The sequence below is a fragment of the Chelonia mydas genome, chromosome 1 (genome assembly GCF_015237465.2).
Source record: "Chelonia mydas isolate rCheMyd1 chromosome 1, rCheMyd1.pri.v2, whole genome shotgun sequence".
Taxonomy (NCBI): domain Eukaryota; kingdom Metazoa; phylum Chordata; order Testudines; family Cheloniidae; genus Chelonia; species Chelonia mydas.
In genome coordinates, this window is record NC_057849.1 from 238,315,007 (window position 1) to 238,335,530 (window position 20,524).

The following is a 20,524-nucleotide window of genomic DNA, read 5'->3' on the forward strand; positions in this document are numbered from 1 at the left end:
TTCTGTCTAAATTCTGCCTCAGGAAAAAGCAGCATCATAGACTGCCTGTTAGCTACAACTAATTGCATTGGTCTCTTGCAACAGCTCCGGAACCTGTGAGGTCAGCAGTTAGCTGTCTAAACTCCGCTTTTTATTTTTAAAATATTTTATTATTGCTTTTAAAATGTTTGTGTGCGAATGTTGGTGTTTCTGAAAGAGAGGGATGGGTGAAATTGGCGTTGAGTAAGAGGCAAAACAGGCTCAGGCTATGAAACCTTCCCCAATGCTACTCTGCCAATGCACGTCTGTCCTCTAATGCAGCATTTCTGGCTACTGCAGCCAGGCCTCAGCCTGCACACCGCTCTGCCACGGTGGGTCAGTCTTGGCCTGCCTGTTTCCTTTAGTGCATGTAAAACCTCAAATAAAATATTTACAGTAGCGAGGAAGCAAAGGAGTAAATAAAATAAAAGATTAAAAAAAAGACACTCACAGACAACCTACTCTTACATTTGGAAAAAACACACCAGAACAACTTCCCCAATGTCTAGTCCCACCACGTGTCTTGTACCATTCAAGAATAGTCTTGTGTTTCAGGCACTGGAACTGGACTTAGGAGACTTGGGTTCAATTTCTGGCTCTGCTACAGACTTCCTGTGTGCCCTTGGGCCAGTTGCTTTCTCTCTGTATTACACTTATCTGTAAAATGAGGTGCTCTAGTTCATGCACAGATATTGGACCTGAAGCAGGAATTAACACAGGGAAATCCTATGGCCTGTGTTGGCAGGAAGTCAGATCAGACAATCACAATGGTCTCTTCTGGCTTTAAAAATGGATGAATTTATGAAATAGGAATACTACTTCCTTTCTCATTCCGGTCTGCGTTCTCTATTTAGACTGATGATGTATGTAAAGCACAACAGGGCTCTGCTCTCAGGTGACACTACTGTTTCATACAAATAATAATCCACAGTTCCACATCTCCAACAACATGCTCCATATCTCCCAGCTCTCATTGCCTAATACCACCGCCTCACTACTCAGAATTCTCAACACCATCTAAAAAGTCCTTTGGATTTCAGGCATGATTATTGCCATGTAATCAGGGGTGCTGGAACAATTTGTATAGTGGGGGTGCTGAAAGCCATTGAGCCAAACTGTAATCGCTGTCTATAATGGAAACCACTTCAAGCCAGAGGGTGCTGCAGCATCCCCCACATCCCTAGTTCCAGCACCTATGTGTGTAATCCTGCTCCATGGATGTCCACCTGTGCTTTGAATGCACTCTTGCCCTTTTTTCAATGAAGGTGTCTCCTGACGTTATAACTGCAACAATAATTGATTTTTAAAAGTGTTGAGTGCTCAGTCGCTTTCACTGACTTCGGTACAAACTGCTGGATGCTCCACATTTTTGAAAATGACACCACTAATTTAAATGCCCAAATACAGATTTAGGAGCAGGACTTTAGGCATTCATTTTTGAAAGTCTTGGCCTTGGTATGTACTTGGCCAGTTCTGCTTTTTTGTAGCATATCTTATAAAAACTGCATCCCAGGTCTCTATGGAGATGCTAGTGGTGCACATGTTTTATGTCAGTTTGTTTAATCACTGGAGTTAAAGCATGTTCGTTATATCTAAGGGCATGTGATTGACAACTTTGCCCACTGTAGCACAGTGGCCACTTACTGCCTCCCCAGCACCCCCTCCTGGCTAGGGTTGCCCCGTGTGGCTGGCCCGCCTCTACTTCCCTTTCATCTAGGCCTCCTCCAGAACTCACTGTTCTAAGGTAATTCAAACAATCCCCATTTATATAGCTACACATCAGCCCTCCAGGCCTCAACCCTAGTTCAGTCTCTCTCCCCAGTAGTCCAAAATAACACAAAATCTTTGAAAACAGAATACAAACTCTCACAGTCTTTATCCCAGTTTTAGCTAGGCACAGCCCCTTCTCCTTGAGGGTCTGACTGTCCACTTCCCAGCATCCCCTGCCTGGAGTTTGTCCTTCCTCCACAGGTTCTCAGCTAGTAACTTCCCCCCACTGACTCAGAGCCCTGCAGGAGCCTTCTTACCACTCCCTGCAACATCTGCAGGGATAGCTGCAGTTTCCTAAGCTTTCCCAACTTACTGCCAGGCTTCCAGCCCCAGATAGTTTCAGCTCCTCTCTCAACCATACCCTTCCCTCTAGCTTCCTACTGCCTTTTTACATTGGAATCACCTGATTCCTCTCAAGTAGGGCACATGGGCAAGTCACTGACCCTGTTAAACCCAGATTGTTTTCTATACAAAGTCTTCATCCAAGAAGAGGATTCAAGGTGCCATCAGATATGTCTTGATAACTTCAGCCAATGCTTTCCTTTCCGATAGGGTAAATGGAGATTTATTCATCTGGAAAAGGTTCCTTCCAGGACCACATTTATTATCAGCCCCTTATCAGGGCTCACCTTCAGTGACGTTTTTGCATAGTGATCTCAGTGATATTAAACAGGATTCCCACACCATCATAAGTCTCCTTTCCAATAGGCCAGACAGAATGGCCTTTTCATCAATCATTCTTTGCCAGGGAAATAACCTTCATAGCGGAAAACCTTGTGCCCTGTAAACATTTTTGTCAGCTTTTATATGCTGTAGCTGGTCACACACCACTGCTCTAGCAGATTTCAACTGAATTTTGTTTGCAATCCAGGTTGCAAGAGTCAGGGAAGGGAGAAGCTGGAAAAAGTTGTGAGTACAGGTGCTGGAACTAGGGGTGCTGCTGCATCCCATTTCCTGGCTTGAAGTGGTTTCCATTATATACAGAGTTTACAGTTTTGTTCAATGGCTCTCAGCAACCCCACTATATAAACTGTTCCAGCGCCCTTGGCTGTAAGTTAGATCACTCGTGCCCAAACCTCTTACTTTTTAAACTTCCCCCCTTTTTTCAGTGAATAAAAGGGGAGGAAAGTAAAAAAAGTGAGACAAAGTGGAGTGGGTAGGAAACCTACTTTCCTTTTTACTTCTACTTGCCACTTTTTCTTCCAGTATAAAAATGTAAAAAGTAAGAGAAAGTGTGTGTGGGGGTGGTGGGGGTGGTGCGGAATCTTTTCTCACTTTTAATTTTTTTTTCCAAAAAAAGTCAAAGGGTGAAATTCTGGTCCTATTGATGTTGATGGGAATTTTACCACTATTTCTACCAGTGGGGCCTGTATTTTACCCCAAATGTAAGCTCTGTTACTTTCACTCAAAGACAGAGAGAAAGTTAAAAATGGAGAGTCTTAATTTTAAAAGTGTAAGTCAACCTTAGCATAGTCAACCTGTGGAACTCTTTACCAGAAGATCTTGTGAAGGCCAAGACTATAACAGGGTTCAAAAAAGAACTAGATAAATTCATGGAGGATAGGTCCGTCAATGGCTATTAGCCAGGATGGGCAGGGATGGTGTCCCTAGCCTGTTTGCCAGAAGCTGGGAATGGGTGACAAGGAATGGATCACTTGATGATTACCTGTTCATTCCCTCTGGGGCACCTGGCATTTGCCACTGTCAGAAGACAGGATACTGGGCTAGATGGACCTTTGGTCTGACCCAGTATGGCTGTTTTTATGTTCTTAAGTGCTAGTGTCAATTTGCAGTGTTGTTGTAGCCATGTTAGTCCCAGAATATTAGAGAGACAACCAAGGTGGGTGAGGTAATATCTTTTATTGGACTAACTTCTGTTGGTCAAAAATACAAGCTTTCAAGCTACATAGAGCTGTTCTTCAGGTGATACTTTCTATCACTTTTCAATGTTTCTCTCTCTTTCTCCTGGGACCAGAGGAAGGTGGGGCGGCCAGAAGGGGAAATAGGAAAAGCTTGATATAAAGTGGAATTTTCCCAACAACTTTGAAATTAAATATTCAAAAATACCAAACAATATTATTTTTTCTTGAGAATTTTTGTTTTGAAATTTGTTGAAAAATGGAATTGAAACTTCTTCACAAAAAATTCTTTTTCAATGAAAGGCCATTTTTCAACTCATTTTATCAGATTTAAATTGCCCTGCTTGCTACCCTCTAATGCTAGCCCTGGGTTTTATATGCAGAAAACGAGTTTTTGTGGCACAGGTGGGCTGTGGAGTTTTTATAGCATGTTGGGTGGAGGCCTCAGAAGGAAAAAGGTTGAGAACCCCTGTTCTAACCCAATATGGGAAGCAATGTCCCCAAAGCTTTTTCCAGGCCACATGCTAAATACAGACTGCAGCAACACAAACCCAAGCAAAGCTTGGAGCCTAAACTGATGTATCCTCCAGCAATGATGTGGTGCGGGATGTGGGGTTCGTCCCTAGAGAGAACCAATACAATTTGTGGACATTTGCACATTTTCCCCATAGCTCTGTCACTCAAGTCTACTGAGAATAAGTCCAGATTGGTTGCCTGTGTTCCTGTGGTGCATCACCAGACTGCCTTTCAGAATGCCTACAATGGTTGGAGTTTGTAGCTAATCTTTTCTTAGTTACCAGATGATTATTTTCCACATCAGTGGATAATGATAAAGGTAGATGCTGACGTGCACTCTCCTTCTTTAGAGCCGTTTTTGACAGATAATAAATCATTCCAGGACATGGGCTTTTATTTTCTGGTATTTATGCAAGGGGGGCAAAATGCAATCAGGTTGTAAGACATCATTCTTGAGCTGCTATTTGTTTAGCTAAGGAAACAGGTTGACAAAGACTTCATTTTCAACCTGTGTCTTGGCTCTTACAACTTTTACACAGACTTCTACTTCCTGAGTTTTTTACAGTGAGTGATAGCTTCCAAAACAGCAAACTGCACCATACTGTCCACCTACTGTTCTGCTTGCTTTGTCCCTGAATATTCATTTGAAATACAATGGGACAAATTTTGCTCAGAGATACGCTGGAGTAAATCAGGATTAACTGAATCGACTTCACTCCAGTTATTCCAAATTTATTCTGGTAAAACTAATAGCAGATGTTGGGCCAGTTTATTATTTTTTGGCTACATAATCAGATGATATGAGCCTAAAAGAGCAGTTAGGGTTGGGACTGGAGTCTGAAAAGTTCTTCTCTAAAACTAACATCTAGTTTTTCCATTTTGAAACCTGCATCTATTATTTTCACATCAAGTTTGACCAGTTTATAAATCAAAACAAGACTTTTCCAAGGCGAGCTCTACAAGTTCAGCCCTACCACCCGGTCTCTGGAAATCCAGCTGTGTACTTTCTGCTTCACATGTGATTTCACAGCACTATGTTGGCTTTGCAGGGCTGACAATTTACCTATCAGTACACTCAGCATATATGATTCAGAGGGCACAGAGCTAGCTGATATGTGAAATTAACAACTCACTTGTCTTACTGTTCTGACTAGAATCAACATTAGAATTAGCCCTGGTCTACACTAGGACTTTAGGTCGAATTTAGCAGCGTTAAATCGATGTTAAACCTGCACCTGTCCACACGATGAAGCCCTTTATTTCGACTTAAAGGGCTCTTAAAATCGATTTCCTTACTCCACCCCTGACAAGTGGATTAGCGCTTAAATCGGCCTTGCCGGGTCAAATTTGGGGTACTGTTGACACAATTCGACGGTATTGGCCTCCGGGAGCTATCCCAGAGTGCTCCATTGTGACTGCTCTGGACAGCACTCTCAACTTAGATGCACGATTGTTTGCCATTGCTCTGACGCAGGGAGGGGCGACTGACGACACGGCTTACAGGGTTGGCTTACAGGGAGCTAAAATCAACAAAGGGGGTGGCTTTACATCAAGGAGTATTATTTCAGGCAGGACTTCACGGAGGGTTCCAATAAGAAACGGTGCACCTAAGTTATTGTTCTTATTGGAACAAGGAGGTTAGTCTGGCCTCTGATTGATACATGGCTCGATTTACCTCGCTGCACCTTCTCTGTGAGTGACTGCAGTGTGACCTAGAGGAATGAGTCCCCTAGACGGGGGGCAGGGGGAAGGGGGTTTGCAAATGAGTACAAAACAAATCTGGTCTATTTCTTGTTTTGATACACTCCATCTATCTTTTACATCTTTGGCTGGCAGCAGACGGTGCAGAAGGACTGCATGCCATCCACATCTCATGGCTGCTCGGCAGAAGATGGTACAATAGGACTGCTAGCCATCCTCATCTCTTGCCTGCCCGGCAGAAGATGATGCAATAGGACTGCTAGCAATCCGTATCACCTGCCTGCTCACCATAAGATGGTTCAATAGGACTGACTGCAGGACTAAAGAGAATGACTTGATCAAGTCACTCCAAATTTAGTCCCTGCGCCCATGTCTGCCCAGGCTCTCCTGATCGACCTCACACAGGCGACCAGGAGCACCTCGGACATGACGAAGACGGCTACCAGTCCTATTGCACCGTCTGCTGCCACAAGGCAATGGGTTGCTGCTGCTGTGTAGCAATGCAGTACCACGTCTGCCAGCACCCAGGAGACATACGGAGACAGTGAGCTGAGCGGGCTCCATGCTTGCCGTGGTATGGCATCTGCACAGGTAACTCAGGAAAAAAGGCACGAAACGATTGTCTGCCCTTGCTTTCACAGAGGGAGGGAGGGAACGGGGGCCTGACGATACGTACCCAGAACCACCCGTGACAATGTTTTAGCCCCATCAGGCATTGGGATCTCAACCCAGAATTCCAATAGGCAGCGGAGACTGCGGGAACTGTGGGATAGCTACCCACAGTGTAACACTCCAGAAGTCGACTCTAGCCTCGGTACTGTGGAAGCACTCCGCCGAGTTAATGCACTTAATGCACTTAGAGCATTTTCTGTGGGGACACACACACTCGAATATATAAAACCGATTTCTAAAAAACCGACTTCTATAAATTCGACCTAATTTCGTAGTGTAGACATACCCTTAGAACCAAAGCACACTAAACACATTCCAGAGCATACAGCCTCAAAATCTTATGTTTTAAAAGGGATGCACAGGATTTAGAGACAACTTTCATTAAAGTCAGTCAGACAAAGTCTGTGCAAATCCTACTGGAATCAATGGGGCTTGCACCTGGTGTAAATCAGGGCAGAATTTGGCCTAAGGAGAGTAATTCAAGTCAATAGGAATTGTGTGGGTAAATCCTGAACAAAGTGAACACTAAGGGAAAAGTGGTGGCCTCTATCATCATATTGTGCAAAGGAGTCAAATGATTTCATAGACCTTGCGAGTTATCCCAAGATAATGTGGTCAGGTAGTTATTCCTGGGGCTGCTATTTCTGGTGCCCTAAAATATTTCTCTCTTCACATCCTGTTCCACTGATTTTTGTATTTCCCTCACTTCTGGCCAGATTTTCAGAAGCACGCAGCTCCCAGTTATGCACTTAAATGCAATAGCAGATTTTCAAGAGCTACAACTCAGCATCTAGCAGCTCCCCATTCCTTTTTAAAGTTTTACCTTTTCAGCTGAAAACTCTTCTTTCCTATTCTACTTTTCCCCCTACATGTTTCTTCTTAAAATGGTTGGCTTTTGACAAAATCCCTTGCACATCACAAATGAAAAACACTCTGCTGCCTCTGCTGAAATCACCAGACCACCACAACATACCACCATCCACAAGATACACTGCATAAGACAAAATGAGGGACTGTAAGGCAAGACAAGCAGGTCTGATGTCAGTGGAAAAGTCTATTTATTGCTAGTTTATTAGAAAATTAGTGAGTTCTTCTTTGAGTAAAGATGACCCCAAAGGTCAAGCAGACCCTACGGTCATTTCTGTGAAGCCTGGGATTGTTTCTTTTCAAGCTATGTAGGATTTTAATTTTAGAATTTGAGCAATTTTCTCCTCTGGTTCACAACCTGCCTGTTGTTCTGGGCTCCCTCTCTGTGTCTTCATTTCGGCTTTCTCACATTCCTATTGTGAATCAGGCACAAATCTTGATGTGCAGCCAAAACCCCTTGTACTTGTCACCACCTAATGTACTCTCTTAGCCATTCCTACATAGTTTGGAGGGGCGATACACTGATTTCCACTGCTTTTCCTGCTAAACTACATGAGGATCTGACTTTCTCCAGGCATCAGTCCCATTACAATAAAGCTTTGGAATGTAATTAGACTTTAGTATCTTTGTCCCATTAAACGAGCTATCAGTTCTTGTTATAATTTACATTAAAGTCTTGGATATGATTTTAAATGGCAAAATGAGCAACCTCTAATCACAAAATGCTTTTGCTGTCAGACAATTAGCCAAAGTCTTTTTGTCAGTCACACCTGTGAACTTTAATGAAATCAGTGGGGTTAGTTCTGATAGCAGAACTTATACCAATCAGAACTGAAAGGGAGGGAGCGGGGAAATGTGAGTGGCAGGAGCCATGGATGGTAACAGTGAAGTCAAGGGGAGTTTTGCCATTCAACTTCAACAAAGGGAGACTCTGGCCTTCGCTGAGGTTCCTGTTTCTACACACTGCAATGCATGAGCACCCCATCCCTTATAAAAGATAAAACATGGCAAACTCCCAGTTGCTGTACAACAGGAAGGGGAAATCTCTTTGCTATCGTGTTCTGATATAATTTTGAAGCTCAGCATCTGTTTTGTGGCATGTCGTGCGTTTCTCTGCTGGATCAAATTAATGTTTTCTTCCTCTGTAAAAAAGCCCATCAGGAAAAGGGCAAAGATGAAAACCATCAACACAAACAGCCTCCAGATGCCTCTTCACCTCCTCCATTCCACATCTGCTGTAATTGTTAAATCATGTTTGCAAATAACGCTGCTGCATATCTCTAAGCCACTCCCTAAGACACAGCAGATGAATGCAGCCAGCTCTCTGGATGTCCCCTGAACAGATGTGAGAGACGAAAATCAATTAAACTGGTTCAGAAGAATGCCGAGGTCTCTTTTAGGGATATTATCAATTGAAGTCTGTATAAAATATGTAGCTCTGCCTGCCTTCACTTGCTTACCCATCGTTTCTCTACTAAGTCCCTCAGTGTTGTGGCACTTCGATTTGTTGGCCTCCCATCTTAGGGCTGTTAACACCCATCACAGCTCAGAGCACAGTGTGGAGGTGTCAGGAGAGCGACAGCAGATAGAAATATGATTAATGACATATGGCCAAGGTCAGCAACCCCCTCTGGAACAGACACAGGCAGCCAATCCAAAAACCAACAGGCTGCAAGTGAGACTTCTCTTTCCTATGCCTCGTCTTCTCAGTTTCACAGTAGGCAGATTCCCGGGCCGGAACAGACAGCCCTGTTTACAGAGCAGGAAGTCTCCCCACTGTACTCTAGGACTGAGAAGACACTGAGAGCATGTGGTTTGGGCCTAGTTTAGGTAGACTACATGGGTCAGATTCCAGAGGATGTAAATTGGTGAATCTCTGAGCTTCACTGATTTATAGGAGCTGCGGCAGTGGCCTAATAATCAAACAAGTTTGTTATTTGCTATTTAACTCTGCTTGAAGTCTACTGACTTTGTTCCCCATTAAAAAAAAAACAGCCAAAAATACCTGAGCAGACAAAAAGAACACCATAATAAGACAAATAGAGTAACAATAGTCACAGGATGATAACATCTTCTCTTCGAGTATCACACACAGCTTTGCAAACACTAATCAATTATGCCTAACCACACACCCATTTGACAGATGGGAAAACTGAGGCACAGAGAATCTAAGTGACTTGTCAAAGGTCATAGAGTGAGTCAATGTCAGAGATCACACTAGAGTCCAGGTGTTTTGATTGTTAGTCCTGTGCTGTATCTATGCTACCTCACAAATTAAGTGTTCAAATGTAATTGTCTGACTCTCGTTAAAGATGAACTCTGCACAGCACGCTCCCTTGAAAATTTACAACCCCAAATTTTAAACGAGATGTTGCACTGTGAAAAGAATACTACACCTATGGGGAAAGTATCTTCACACCATCATAAAAGAGTTCCCATGGAAATGGAGTTTTAAACAGCTCCCACCTTCCATCCAGAGATAACTGCAGTTCAGCGGTAGGTGAAGTGATTTCTTTATGTAAGTTGGTTTAGAATCTTTTTGATAAGTGATGTGATCATAAATAGGTATTAACCACATTAGTAACACTCAAATTAGGTTGGTACATGGGGGTCTGGCATACCAGCACTTCTGTCAAGCTGCCTTCTTATTCTTCAGAATCTCAGCTTTGATTAAAAAACTTAAATCCATAGCTGACATAGGTGACCCACGTGTAATTGATCCAGAGACACCCGCTGAAGTTTGCAGAGAGCCTGAAACAATAGCTCAGAAGTCTGAACAGCCCCATCACCTCTGTGAAATATTAATTGAGATGCTCAGTGCTGATCATTTAAATAACAATATTGTGTACTAATTCACTGCTCATCAAAGCATGTAAGAAAGGGGAACTGCGGCCACTGGGAGCTACGGGGGAGCCGTGCCTGCGGACGGTCAATGTAAACAAACTGTCTCATGGCCCCCAGCGGATTACCCTGATGAGCTGCGTACTGAAGGTTGCTGATCCCTGCCCTAGCCTCTCATTCCTTAGACCACAATGGCTTGGGGCTGCTCTGCATTGCCATGTAGGAGACTGGTTTGTGGGGGATGGGATACGAAAGATGGGAAGTCTTCTATGTATACACTTTAAATATACCAGGAGTTTCTTCTCATACACATGAAAGACAAATAGATATTCTAAACAATGACATGTATACTACTTATCGGTACAGGGCAATCAGAAGTGTTTTTCAAAATCAATTATTTGGCAGCACAGTATAACTTGTGACGTCAGTAAAGATTTAAACTCAGAACCATTACAAAATCACTGTAGTGTTTTTATAACTTGAGCTCTCTATTCGTACAACTGCAAATAAAACCACCAGATGCAAAAAAAAGTCTTACTTATAGACACAGAGGGCCAGATTGTGAACCACTAGCTCGCATGGATAAGCAGTTACTCACCTGGGGAGTCTCATATATACCACTTGGACCTCTCATGCAATTAACTGCTCCCCAGTGGTACTAGGGGGTTCACAAACTGGTCTTAGGGGCCAAATCCTACCCTAGTGGAGAAGGGGGCAACAGTGCTCAATCAAATGAAAGGGAGAGCGCCCAGCTACTGCACTGGTTAGTGCACCAAGGCTACAAGAGGGTTTTGTTTGCCAGCCCTGGGGGCATGGCCAGGTCCCCCGTCAGCTAGTAAACAAATGCCATCTGCAGCATTACCTAACCTGGGCACATACAGCCTCTTTTCAGAAGAGTAGGAATGTGTGTTCCATATTGTGACTTGGCTGCCTGTCCTGTCCTATCCTGACTGCATTGCCAGGGTGACTCATGTCACTAATGTGTAGCCAGCATCATTCTACTTCCCTCCTATACTTGTTGCTGTGGTGTCTATCTGTAGAAGCATGATTTCACCCTACAGCATTATTAGACAGTTCAGTCTTCTGTTCCGAAGCCTGGTCTTGTCATGGAAGAGAAACTGATTAAGTGACAAACAACATAGTGTCACAGAAAATGGTTACTCTTTAGAGTGGCAACTAGTTAACAGGTTTCAGAGTAACAGCCGTGTTAGTCTGTGTACAGATACAGACAGACATCATCTTCCTTTCCAAATGCAAACAGATGGACATCGTACCAAAAGGACTGAAGGTAAAAAATCCATTACAATCTACATACCACACAGACTATGCTGACAACTTGTGCCACACGCTCTCAAAGAAACTGCGGAACCACCTGATCAACATCCTCTACAGCAAATAGGGAAAGATAAAGAATGAGCTCTCAAAACTGAATACTCTCATAAAAACCAACCTTCCACACAAACTTCCTTGTGGCTGGACTTTACAAAAACTAGACGAGCCATTTACAACACACACTTTGCTTCTCTACAAAAGAAAGTAGACTAAACTATCTAAACTACTACATGCCACAAGAGGCCACAGCAATGGTTCCCTTAACCCTCCCAGCAATATTGTTAACCTATCCAACTATACTCTTAGCCCAGCAGAAGCAGCTGTCCTATCTCGCGGCCTCTCCTTCTGCCCCTCCACCCCCACGAACATGATACAGTTCTGTGGTGACCTAGAATCGTATTTTCGACATCTCTGACTCAAGGAATATTTCCAACATACCTCTGAACAACATACTAATCCACAGAGACCTCCCTACCAACACTACAAAAAGAAGGATTCTAGGTGGACTCCTCCTGAAGGTCGAGACAGCAGACTGGACTTCTACATAGAGTGCTTCCGCCGACGTGCACGGGCTGAAATTGTGGAAAAGCAGCATCACTTGGCCCATAACCTAAGCCGTGCGGAACACAATGCCATCCACAGCCTCAGAAACAACTCTGACATCATAATCAAAAAGGCTGACAAAGGAGGTGCTGTTGTCATCATGAATAGGTCGGAATATGAACAAGAGGCTGCTCGGCAGCTCTCCAACACCACTTTCTACAAGCCATTACCCTCTGATCCCACTGAGAGTTACCAAAAGAAACTACAGGTTTCAGAGTAACAGCCGTGTTAGTCTGTATTCGCAAAAAGAAAAGGAGTACTTGTGGCACCTTAGAGACTAACCAATTTATTTGAGCATAAGCTTTCGTGAGCTACAGCTCACTTCATCGGATGCATACTGTGGAAAGTTTAGAAGATCTTTTTACATACACACAAAGCATGAAAAAATACCTCCTCCCACCCCAATCTCCTGCTGGTAATAGCTTATCTAAAGTGATCACTCTCCTTACAATGTGTATGATAATCAAGGTGGGCCCACCTTGATTATCATACACATTGTAAGGAGAGTGATCACTTTAGATAAGCTATTACCAGCAGGAGAGTGGGGTGGGAGGAGGTATTTTTTCATGCTTTGTGTGTATGTAAAAAGATCTTCTACACTTTCCACAGTATGCATCCGATGAAGTGAGCTGTAGCTCACGAAAGCTTATGCTCAAATAAATTGGTTAGTCTCTAAGATGCCACAAGTACTCCTTTTCTTTTTGCAAAAGAAACTACAGCATTTGCTCAAGAAACTCCCTGAAAAAGCATAAGATCAAATCCGCACAGACACACCCCTGGAACCCCGACCTGGGATATTCTATCTACTACCCAAGATCCATAAACCTGGAAATCCTGGGTGCCCTATCATCTCAGGCATTGGCACCCTGACAGCAGGATTGTCTGGCTAAGTAGACTCCTTCCTCAGGCCCTACGCTACCAGCACTCCCAGCTACCTTCAAGACACCACTAACTTCCTGAGGAAACTACAATCCATCGGTGATCTTCCTGATAACACCATCCTGGCCACTATGGATGTAGAAGCCCTCTACATCAACATTCCACACAAAGATGGACTACAAGCCGTCAAGAACACTATCCCCGATAATGTCACGGCTAACCTGGTGGCTGAACTTTGTTACTTTGTCCTTACCCATAACTATTTCACATTTGGGGACAATGTATACCTTCAAATCAGCGGCACTGCTATGGGTACCCGCATGGCCCCACAGTATGCCAACATTTTTATGGCTGACTTAGAACAACGCTTCCTCAGCTCTCATCCCCTAACGCCCCTACTCTACTTGCGCTATATTGATGACATCTTCATCATCTGGACCCACGGAAAAGAAGCCCTTGAGGAATTCCACCATGATTTCAACAATTTCCATCCCACCGTCAACCTCAGCCTGGTCCAGTCCACACAAGAGATCCACTTCCTGGACACTACAGTGCTAATAAACGATGGTCACATAAACACCACTCTATACCGGAAACCTACTGACCGCTATTCCTACCTACATGCCTCCAGCTTTCACCCTGCCCACACCACATGATCCATTGTCTACAGCCAAGCTCTGCGATACAACCGCATTTGCTCCAACCCCTCAGACAGAGACAAACACCTACAAGATCTCTATCAAGCATTCTTACAACTACAATACCCACCTGCTCAAGTGAAGAAACAGATTGACAGAGCCAGAAGAGTTCCCAGAAGTCGCCTACTACAGGACAGGCCTAACAAAGAAAATAACAGAACGCCACTAGCCGTCACCTTCAGCCCCCAACTAAAACCCCTCCAACGCATTATTAAGGATCTACAGCCTATCCTGAAGGATGACGCAACACTCTCACAAATCTTGGGAGACAGGCCAGTCCTTGCTTACAGACAGCCCCCCAACCTGAAGCAAATACTCACCAGCAACCACATACCACACAACAGAACCACTAACCCAGGAACCTATCCTTGCAACAAAGTCCGTTGCCAACTGTGCCCACATATCTATTCAGGGGACACCATCACAGGGCCTAATCACATCAGCCACACTATCAGAGGCTCGTTCACCTGCACATCCACCAATGTGATATATGCCATCATGTGCCAGCAATGCCCCTCTGCCATGTACATTGATCAAACTGGACAGTCTCTACGTAAAAGAATAAATGGACACAAATCAGATGTCAAGAATTATAACATTCATAAACCAGTCGGAGAACACTTCAGTCTCTCTGGTCACGCGATTACAGACATGAAAGTTGCGATATTACAACAGAAAAACTTCGAATCCAGACTCTAGCGAGAGACTGCTGAATTGGAATTCATTTGCAAATTGGATACAATTAACGTAGGCTTGAATAGAGACTGGGAGTAGCTAAGTCATTATGCAAGGTAACCTATTTCCCCTCCCCCCCCCCAACGTTCTTGTTAAACCCTGGATTTGTGCTGGAAATGGCCCACCTTTATTATCATACACATTGTAAGGAGAGTGGTCACTTTAGATAAGCTGTTACCAACAGGAGAGTGGGTTTGTGTGTGTGTGTGGGTGGGGGGAGAGAAAACCTGGATTTGTGCTGGAAATGGCCCAACTTGATTATCATACACATTGTAAGGAGAGTGATCACTTTAGATAAGCTATTACCAGCAGGAGAGTGGGGTGGGGGGAGGTATTTTTTCATGCTTTGTGTGTATAAAAAGATCTTCTATACTTTCCAGAGTATGCATCCGATGCAGTGAGCTGTAGCTCACGAAAGCTTATGCTCAAATAAATTGGTTAGTCTCTAAGGTGCCACAAGTACTCCTTTTCTTTTAACTAGTTAACAGTAGTTCCCCAAGTGGCCGGTATTGGAACCAATGCTATCTATGATGCTCTGTTCGTTAATCATTTCAAAGAAGAAACAGACAGCAAGTTAGTAAACTTCGCTAATGACATTTCATTGCTTCATTCATGGACAACAGTGACAACCTCCAGAGGGACTGACTTACATTATGGGACAAACTGAGACAAGCACCTACAAAACTCATCCTTGTGTAGCTGAGCCAGCTAGAGGCAATGAGACACAGAAAACTGAGTGCAGCCTGCGGATGTGTTAGCTTTCAGTTCTCAGCTTCCCCAGGGCATCACAGATTTGTTCCATGTAAATGGAGTTTATTAGCTCACATTTCAATTGCCTACCTAGGAATTAGCAAACTTAGTCAAGGGCTGAAGTCTGATTCATTCTGAAATACTGGTAACAAAAAAGAGTTAATCTCATGCTCAGAAAAACTGTAGAGGAGACGGCTATTCTCTGCTGACTCACAGAACAGATACAAAACAGGAAGCAGCAGTACAAGGGTTTCATCAAACTGCCTTGTTAATGTGCCTTAACCTTTTCCGGAAGGGACCACCTACAGGTAAGACTCTATGGACCAGGTCCAGTGCCTACTGAAGTCAATAGAAAGCCTTCTCTTACCTTAAGTGGGTTTTGCATCAAGCATGGTGTCAATTTAATCCTTGGTATTTTTGCTGAGACTTCATATAAAGGTGCTAATTGAATCACAGCATGATTTTTTTTTGAATGTGGACAACTTTGCACTGAGAATTACCGTTAGATCTCCAGACCCATTTCACATATTATAGGCCACTGAGCAGCTATCACCAACATTTGGTTATTAACAACCTGAACCAGATTCTAATCTAAGGAGTTCTTGGGCCTAAATTCTCATACTTGAGAACAGACCCCATTTAGGTGTCTAAATAAAAGTTGTCTGATTTTTAGAGAGATGGAGCACCCAAAGCTCCTATTTGCTCCACCAGGTCTAGTTTGCTTACGTAAGGTGAACAGGATTTGGCCATTGGTGTTAATTAACAATGTGCACTTTTGTGAAATCAAGAGCTTTGGTGGTATAATTATCAGTGCTAGAGCTTGCCCTGGAGAAGCCCACTAGTCTCTGATACTAATCTTACATTGTTGCTCAAACAAATCATTTCAGTGTCATCATGTTGCCTGTATATGGTCCCAAAGGTGATTGTCATTTGGATTTTGCTTGTTTGGTCAGAGGGGGAATAGGGCAAACCTTTTCCTCCTTGAGAGCTATTGATTTCATCAGCAATTTGGGCAATAATAAACCCCAATGGAAATATTTCACTGCCTCCCTTCCAAAATCAAGCAGTTGATAATGCACATTTTGGTAATAAATGCTAAGAACAATGCTAGTGTCCTTTAACTGTGTAACTGTCTGAAGGGTTCCAGACCTGACATTTCCAGACTATGTGACTTGTAAAGATAGGTGTCTGAGAAGTGAATATGCAGTCTGTGTTGATAAGAGGAGCGGGTGAGAAGATCTGGATAATGTAGGGACATAAAGGAAACTGCTGCTGTCATGTAACCATTCCTCTTTCAGCAGCTCTGATTAGTAGAGACATTTGGTAAATTCCCAGTTACTTTGCACAAAGATGTCCTGAACTCCAGAGAACAAAATAACAGATAATTCCTTGAGAAAAAAAGTCTTAGGGCTTAATTTGACCCTGGCATAATCAGATGCAATATCACTGACTTCAGAGGAGTTACAGAATGTTATACAGAATACTGTATAACAGGGCTGATTTGGCCCTTATACCATACTGTAGCTCTGCTTTGGCTAGAAACCTTTGCTTTCGAAGTAATTAACCATATGTCAACAGCCTACAGCACTGAACTGCAATTAAATAAATGAATAGGAGAAAGAGCTATATTTTAACATATATCCCTGTAGAGGACTCCCAACCACAAATATTAGTCTTTTTTCTTTTTAAGATCAGCATTTAATGTTAGTGTTACTGAAGATCTGTGGATCAATACCAATTATTTTATATGTATTTCACGCTCCCCCAACTTCCTACAAGTATACAACCATGGTAATGTATAAGAATGGTGGATGCCTCAGGATGGATCTGTTTTTCCTTGCAAGAAATCTCACTGCTACAAATTTTTGAAGCACTCCACCCTAGCTAAAAGCCCAGTGAGAGAGACAGAGGAAAGTTGCTTACTGTTTCGGGGCTTCTCCTCATCCATGCCTTCATCTTCATTTTCTGGATCAATGTCTTCTGCTTGAGTTATCCAATCCAGGTACCCCTTCAAGTCTTCCTCCAGCTGTTGTTTCTCCCGCAACTTCTGAAAGTCACCCCGAGCCTTTGCCTTCTCTCTTTCTTTGGAAAACTCCCTGGCAAGGAGGAGGGAGGGACAGGATGTGGGTGGGAGAGAGTGAAAAACAATGGGATTAGATTGGTTTGCACTGGAAATATGACGTCCCCTACCTTGGACCCTCAGTTGCCTCTATTCATTCAAAGTCACATTAATAATTAAATGGAGTGGTCCTTGTCAGACATATAGCTATAACAGCTGTAGTGACTAGTCTCTGTAAATATGCTGGGAAGATGCCAACTCTCAGCATTTGGTTAAGAATGTAACTGAAACTTACATGTGTTTAGATAAAATGTCATTCTTCTTAGGTTATAATGCTTTGCTATATGCATCTTTCCACCAGTCATTTGTGAATATCTGTTATTTTTACACTAGCTTAATCCGATGATCCAAATTAAATGTTCGGCATAATCTGACATCTGGAGAGAGACGGCAGTGCTGATTTTTAGCCAAGTCTCAACCTGATGTCCAGAACGGAAATGCAATTGCACCTCAATTGGTGCAACTGTGGGTATAATTAAACGCACCCACAGGGTTCACACATTTAATCAAGGAGGAAAAACTGCAACCACAGCACAGGATGCTGTATTTGAAAATATAGGCTGGTGTGTTTTGCCAGAGGTTTCCAGCATTAGAGACTATTACCTGCTTCTCCCTGACCAGAAAGAAGCATTTGCAAATCCAAAGTTTGGGGGACAACCATTAGGAATAATGGCTACAGCCAGAAAATGGAGTTGGGGTGAGCATTTGGCAGCTTGATGACAAAACATTATATGGACTATGTGCTTAAACACAAGACACAGGAACAAGAATTCCATGTTGGTAATCTGAGCATTTTGGTGGTTCATATGTGGGCTGTCCCCCACTTCCACTGTGGACAGAGAATCCTATTCTGAAACAGCTTTGTCTGGAGGTCTTAGGTAGGCCTCTGGTTAGATACTGGATGACTTCTTTCACTAGAGGAAATCAGATGAACCTGTGGTATGACTGCATTCAAGAAAGGTGGCTCTTTTTTGGGTGTTCTCAACTTCATGACTTCTTTGCAGCTTCTGTCTTAACAATATTTGGGGAACCACTGACTTTCTTTTAAACTGAATGGAATCCAATTTTAATTGGATTAAACTTTCTCTTCCATAACTCTAAGCCAGTGAGATGCTTTTATTTTAAAAAGTGAGTTTAGTGGCGGTGAAACGTACTGGATTGACAGCCCTCAAGAATTCAGACCTTCATTTATCCGCAGAACAAGTAGCGCATGGGCTCAGACACTGCAAGCTTCCCATGCTACCCTGCCAATGTGGATCAACCTTGATTTACAGGAACTGAGCTAAATTCTGCACTGTTTTGTTCCATGTGTAGTCATTTACTAGAGTGAGTGTAAAATGCAACTATTCTGAGTGGCAGCATTTGACACCCACTTTGCATAGGATGTTAAAGACTACATGAGATACAGGCAGTGGAGAATCAATCCGTCCATCTCTAGGCATAAGATGTGAGTTCATTCTCTCTGACCAGTTAATCTGTAGCCTCTTTGGTGATACTGCCAACAAAGGGTGGGGTTTTCAAATGCACTTAGCTTTGGTCTAACTGCCCCCATTGAAGTCTACAGGAGCTGTATCACTGAAGTTAAAGGGAGCAGTTAGACCAAAGCTAAACACTTTTGAAAGTCCCAAACATGTCAATCAATGCCAACTGTGGTGTTCTCAGGTAACTCAGATGGAGCTGGGAGAGGAAGTGCTTCCCTTTCACCTAGGGTGTGATCCAAAGTCCACTGAAATCAGTGGAAAGACTCCCACTCACTTCTGTGGGCTTTGGATCAGGCCCTTTGTGAACATGGGCAGCAAGAGAATAAACACAGGAAAGGGTCTTCATGAATCAGACAAATATGCAGAATTACAGTGTGTGACAGAGTATGCCTGCACAGTCCTCTTCTCTGTCATCTTGCTTGGTTTTTGCCCTGCTTCATGGGACTGTGATAATGAAGACTTGAAAGTGGAAAGTGGAGAGTAGCTGTTCTGAATATGGCTTCACAGTAAGTCCTAGGATAGAGCTTTGCCATATGTTAGAAGTGAAAAAATCAAGTGTTCTTACCCTGAAAACCACAACTGTGTTGTTTGGAAATGTAAAAAAGATGGATGTTGAAAAGATCAATCAATAATAATAATGCTTTTCACTTCTATAGCATCTCTCCTCTGAGACTCTCAAAGAGCTTTATCAACATTAATGAATTTAATGCTCAGAAAAAACATGAGGTAGGGAAGCATTATTAACCCTATTTTATAAATGGGTGAATTGAGGAAAAGCAAGATTAAGATCAAACATTTCAAACCTGAGTGCCTAAAGATAAGCACCTAAATCAGTGGCCTGATTATCAGAGGTGCTGAGCATTTGACACCAATGGAAAAACTCTCTTTTAGGTGTCTAAAGATGAATTTAAGTGGCTAGATCTGGGCTCACAAGTATAAAAATGTTGATCTTTGGCATAAAGACTTGGCTCATGTCACACAAAATTACATCCTGTGCAAAGGGCCAGCAAAAAGCCTATGCACTACTTAAATCTCACTTAAAACCTATTAGGAACCACTTAAGTCCCAGTTACATTGTGTGTTAGCAGGACTTCAGTGGTCCCTAACAGGGCTTAAGTAGTACATAGGCCTTGGGCTGGCCCACAAGTGTCAGAATAGAATCCAGTAATCCCAATTCTTAGTCCACTGACCTAAATGAACAATACTGGCACAGACTCTTCCCTTACAAAACGTATGAGGGCTCCCATTTCTGAAAACCTTCTAAAGAACAGGACTTAATCAAATGTGCTTAATTTCTAAGATGTAGTAACATTAAAACCTGATGCTTGAGGGCTACATGTGTCAGGGAACTGCTGATGAAATTCAGAACAATTCATATTTAGGAAGCCAGTTAGAATCCAGGCTAATCCTGTTCTTAATGACCAACTGTTGTAACTGACTGAAAACTATTTAGTATCCTATGTGAAATGAGCTGGTGATCTCAGTTTAGTTCCCAGGAGGCACATCACCTACACCACCATCATATTTGACACTAATTGTTTTTATTGGAAGTCTCAGCAGGGAGGCCCAGGACCAAAGGAGCCTGTTCATTCAACTACCATCTCAAACCTACAGGTGGTTTCCTTAGAACAACATTGAAATAGGATGGGAGAGTGGCATGGGGGGAGGCTTACAGGAGTAATG

The 20,524-nt window shown here is 43.0% G+C and overlaps 1 protein-coding gene across 2 annotated transcripts in view; it reads right to left on the minus strand.

Moving 5' to 3' along the window:
- The window catches only part of CACNA1C (calcium voltage-gated channel subunit alpha1 C), a 708,026-nt gene that overhangs the window by 178,457 nt on the left and 509,045 nt on the right, over positions 1-20,524 (minus strand). For both annotated transcript variants that reach the window (XM_043540183.1, XM_043540181.1), the window contains exon 9: positions 17,165-17,337. In XM_043540183.1, coding sequence (XP_043396118.1) covers positions 17,165-17,337 — 173 coding nt within the window. The remainder of the gene's footprint in view (positions 1-17,164; positions 17,338-20,524) is intronic.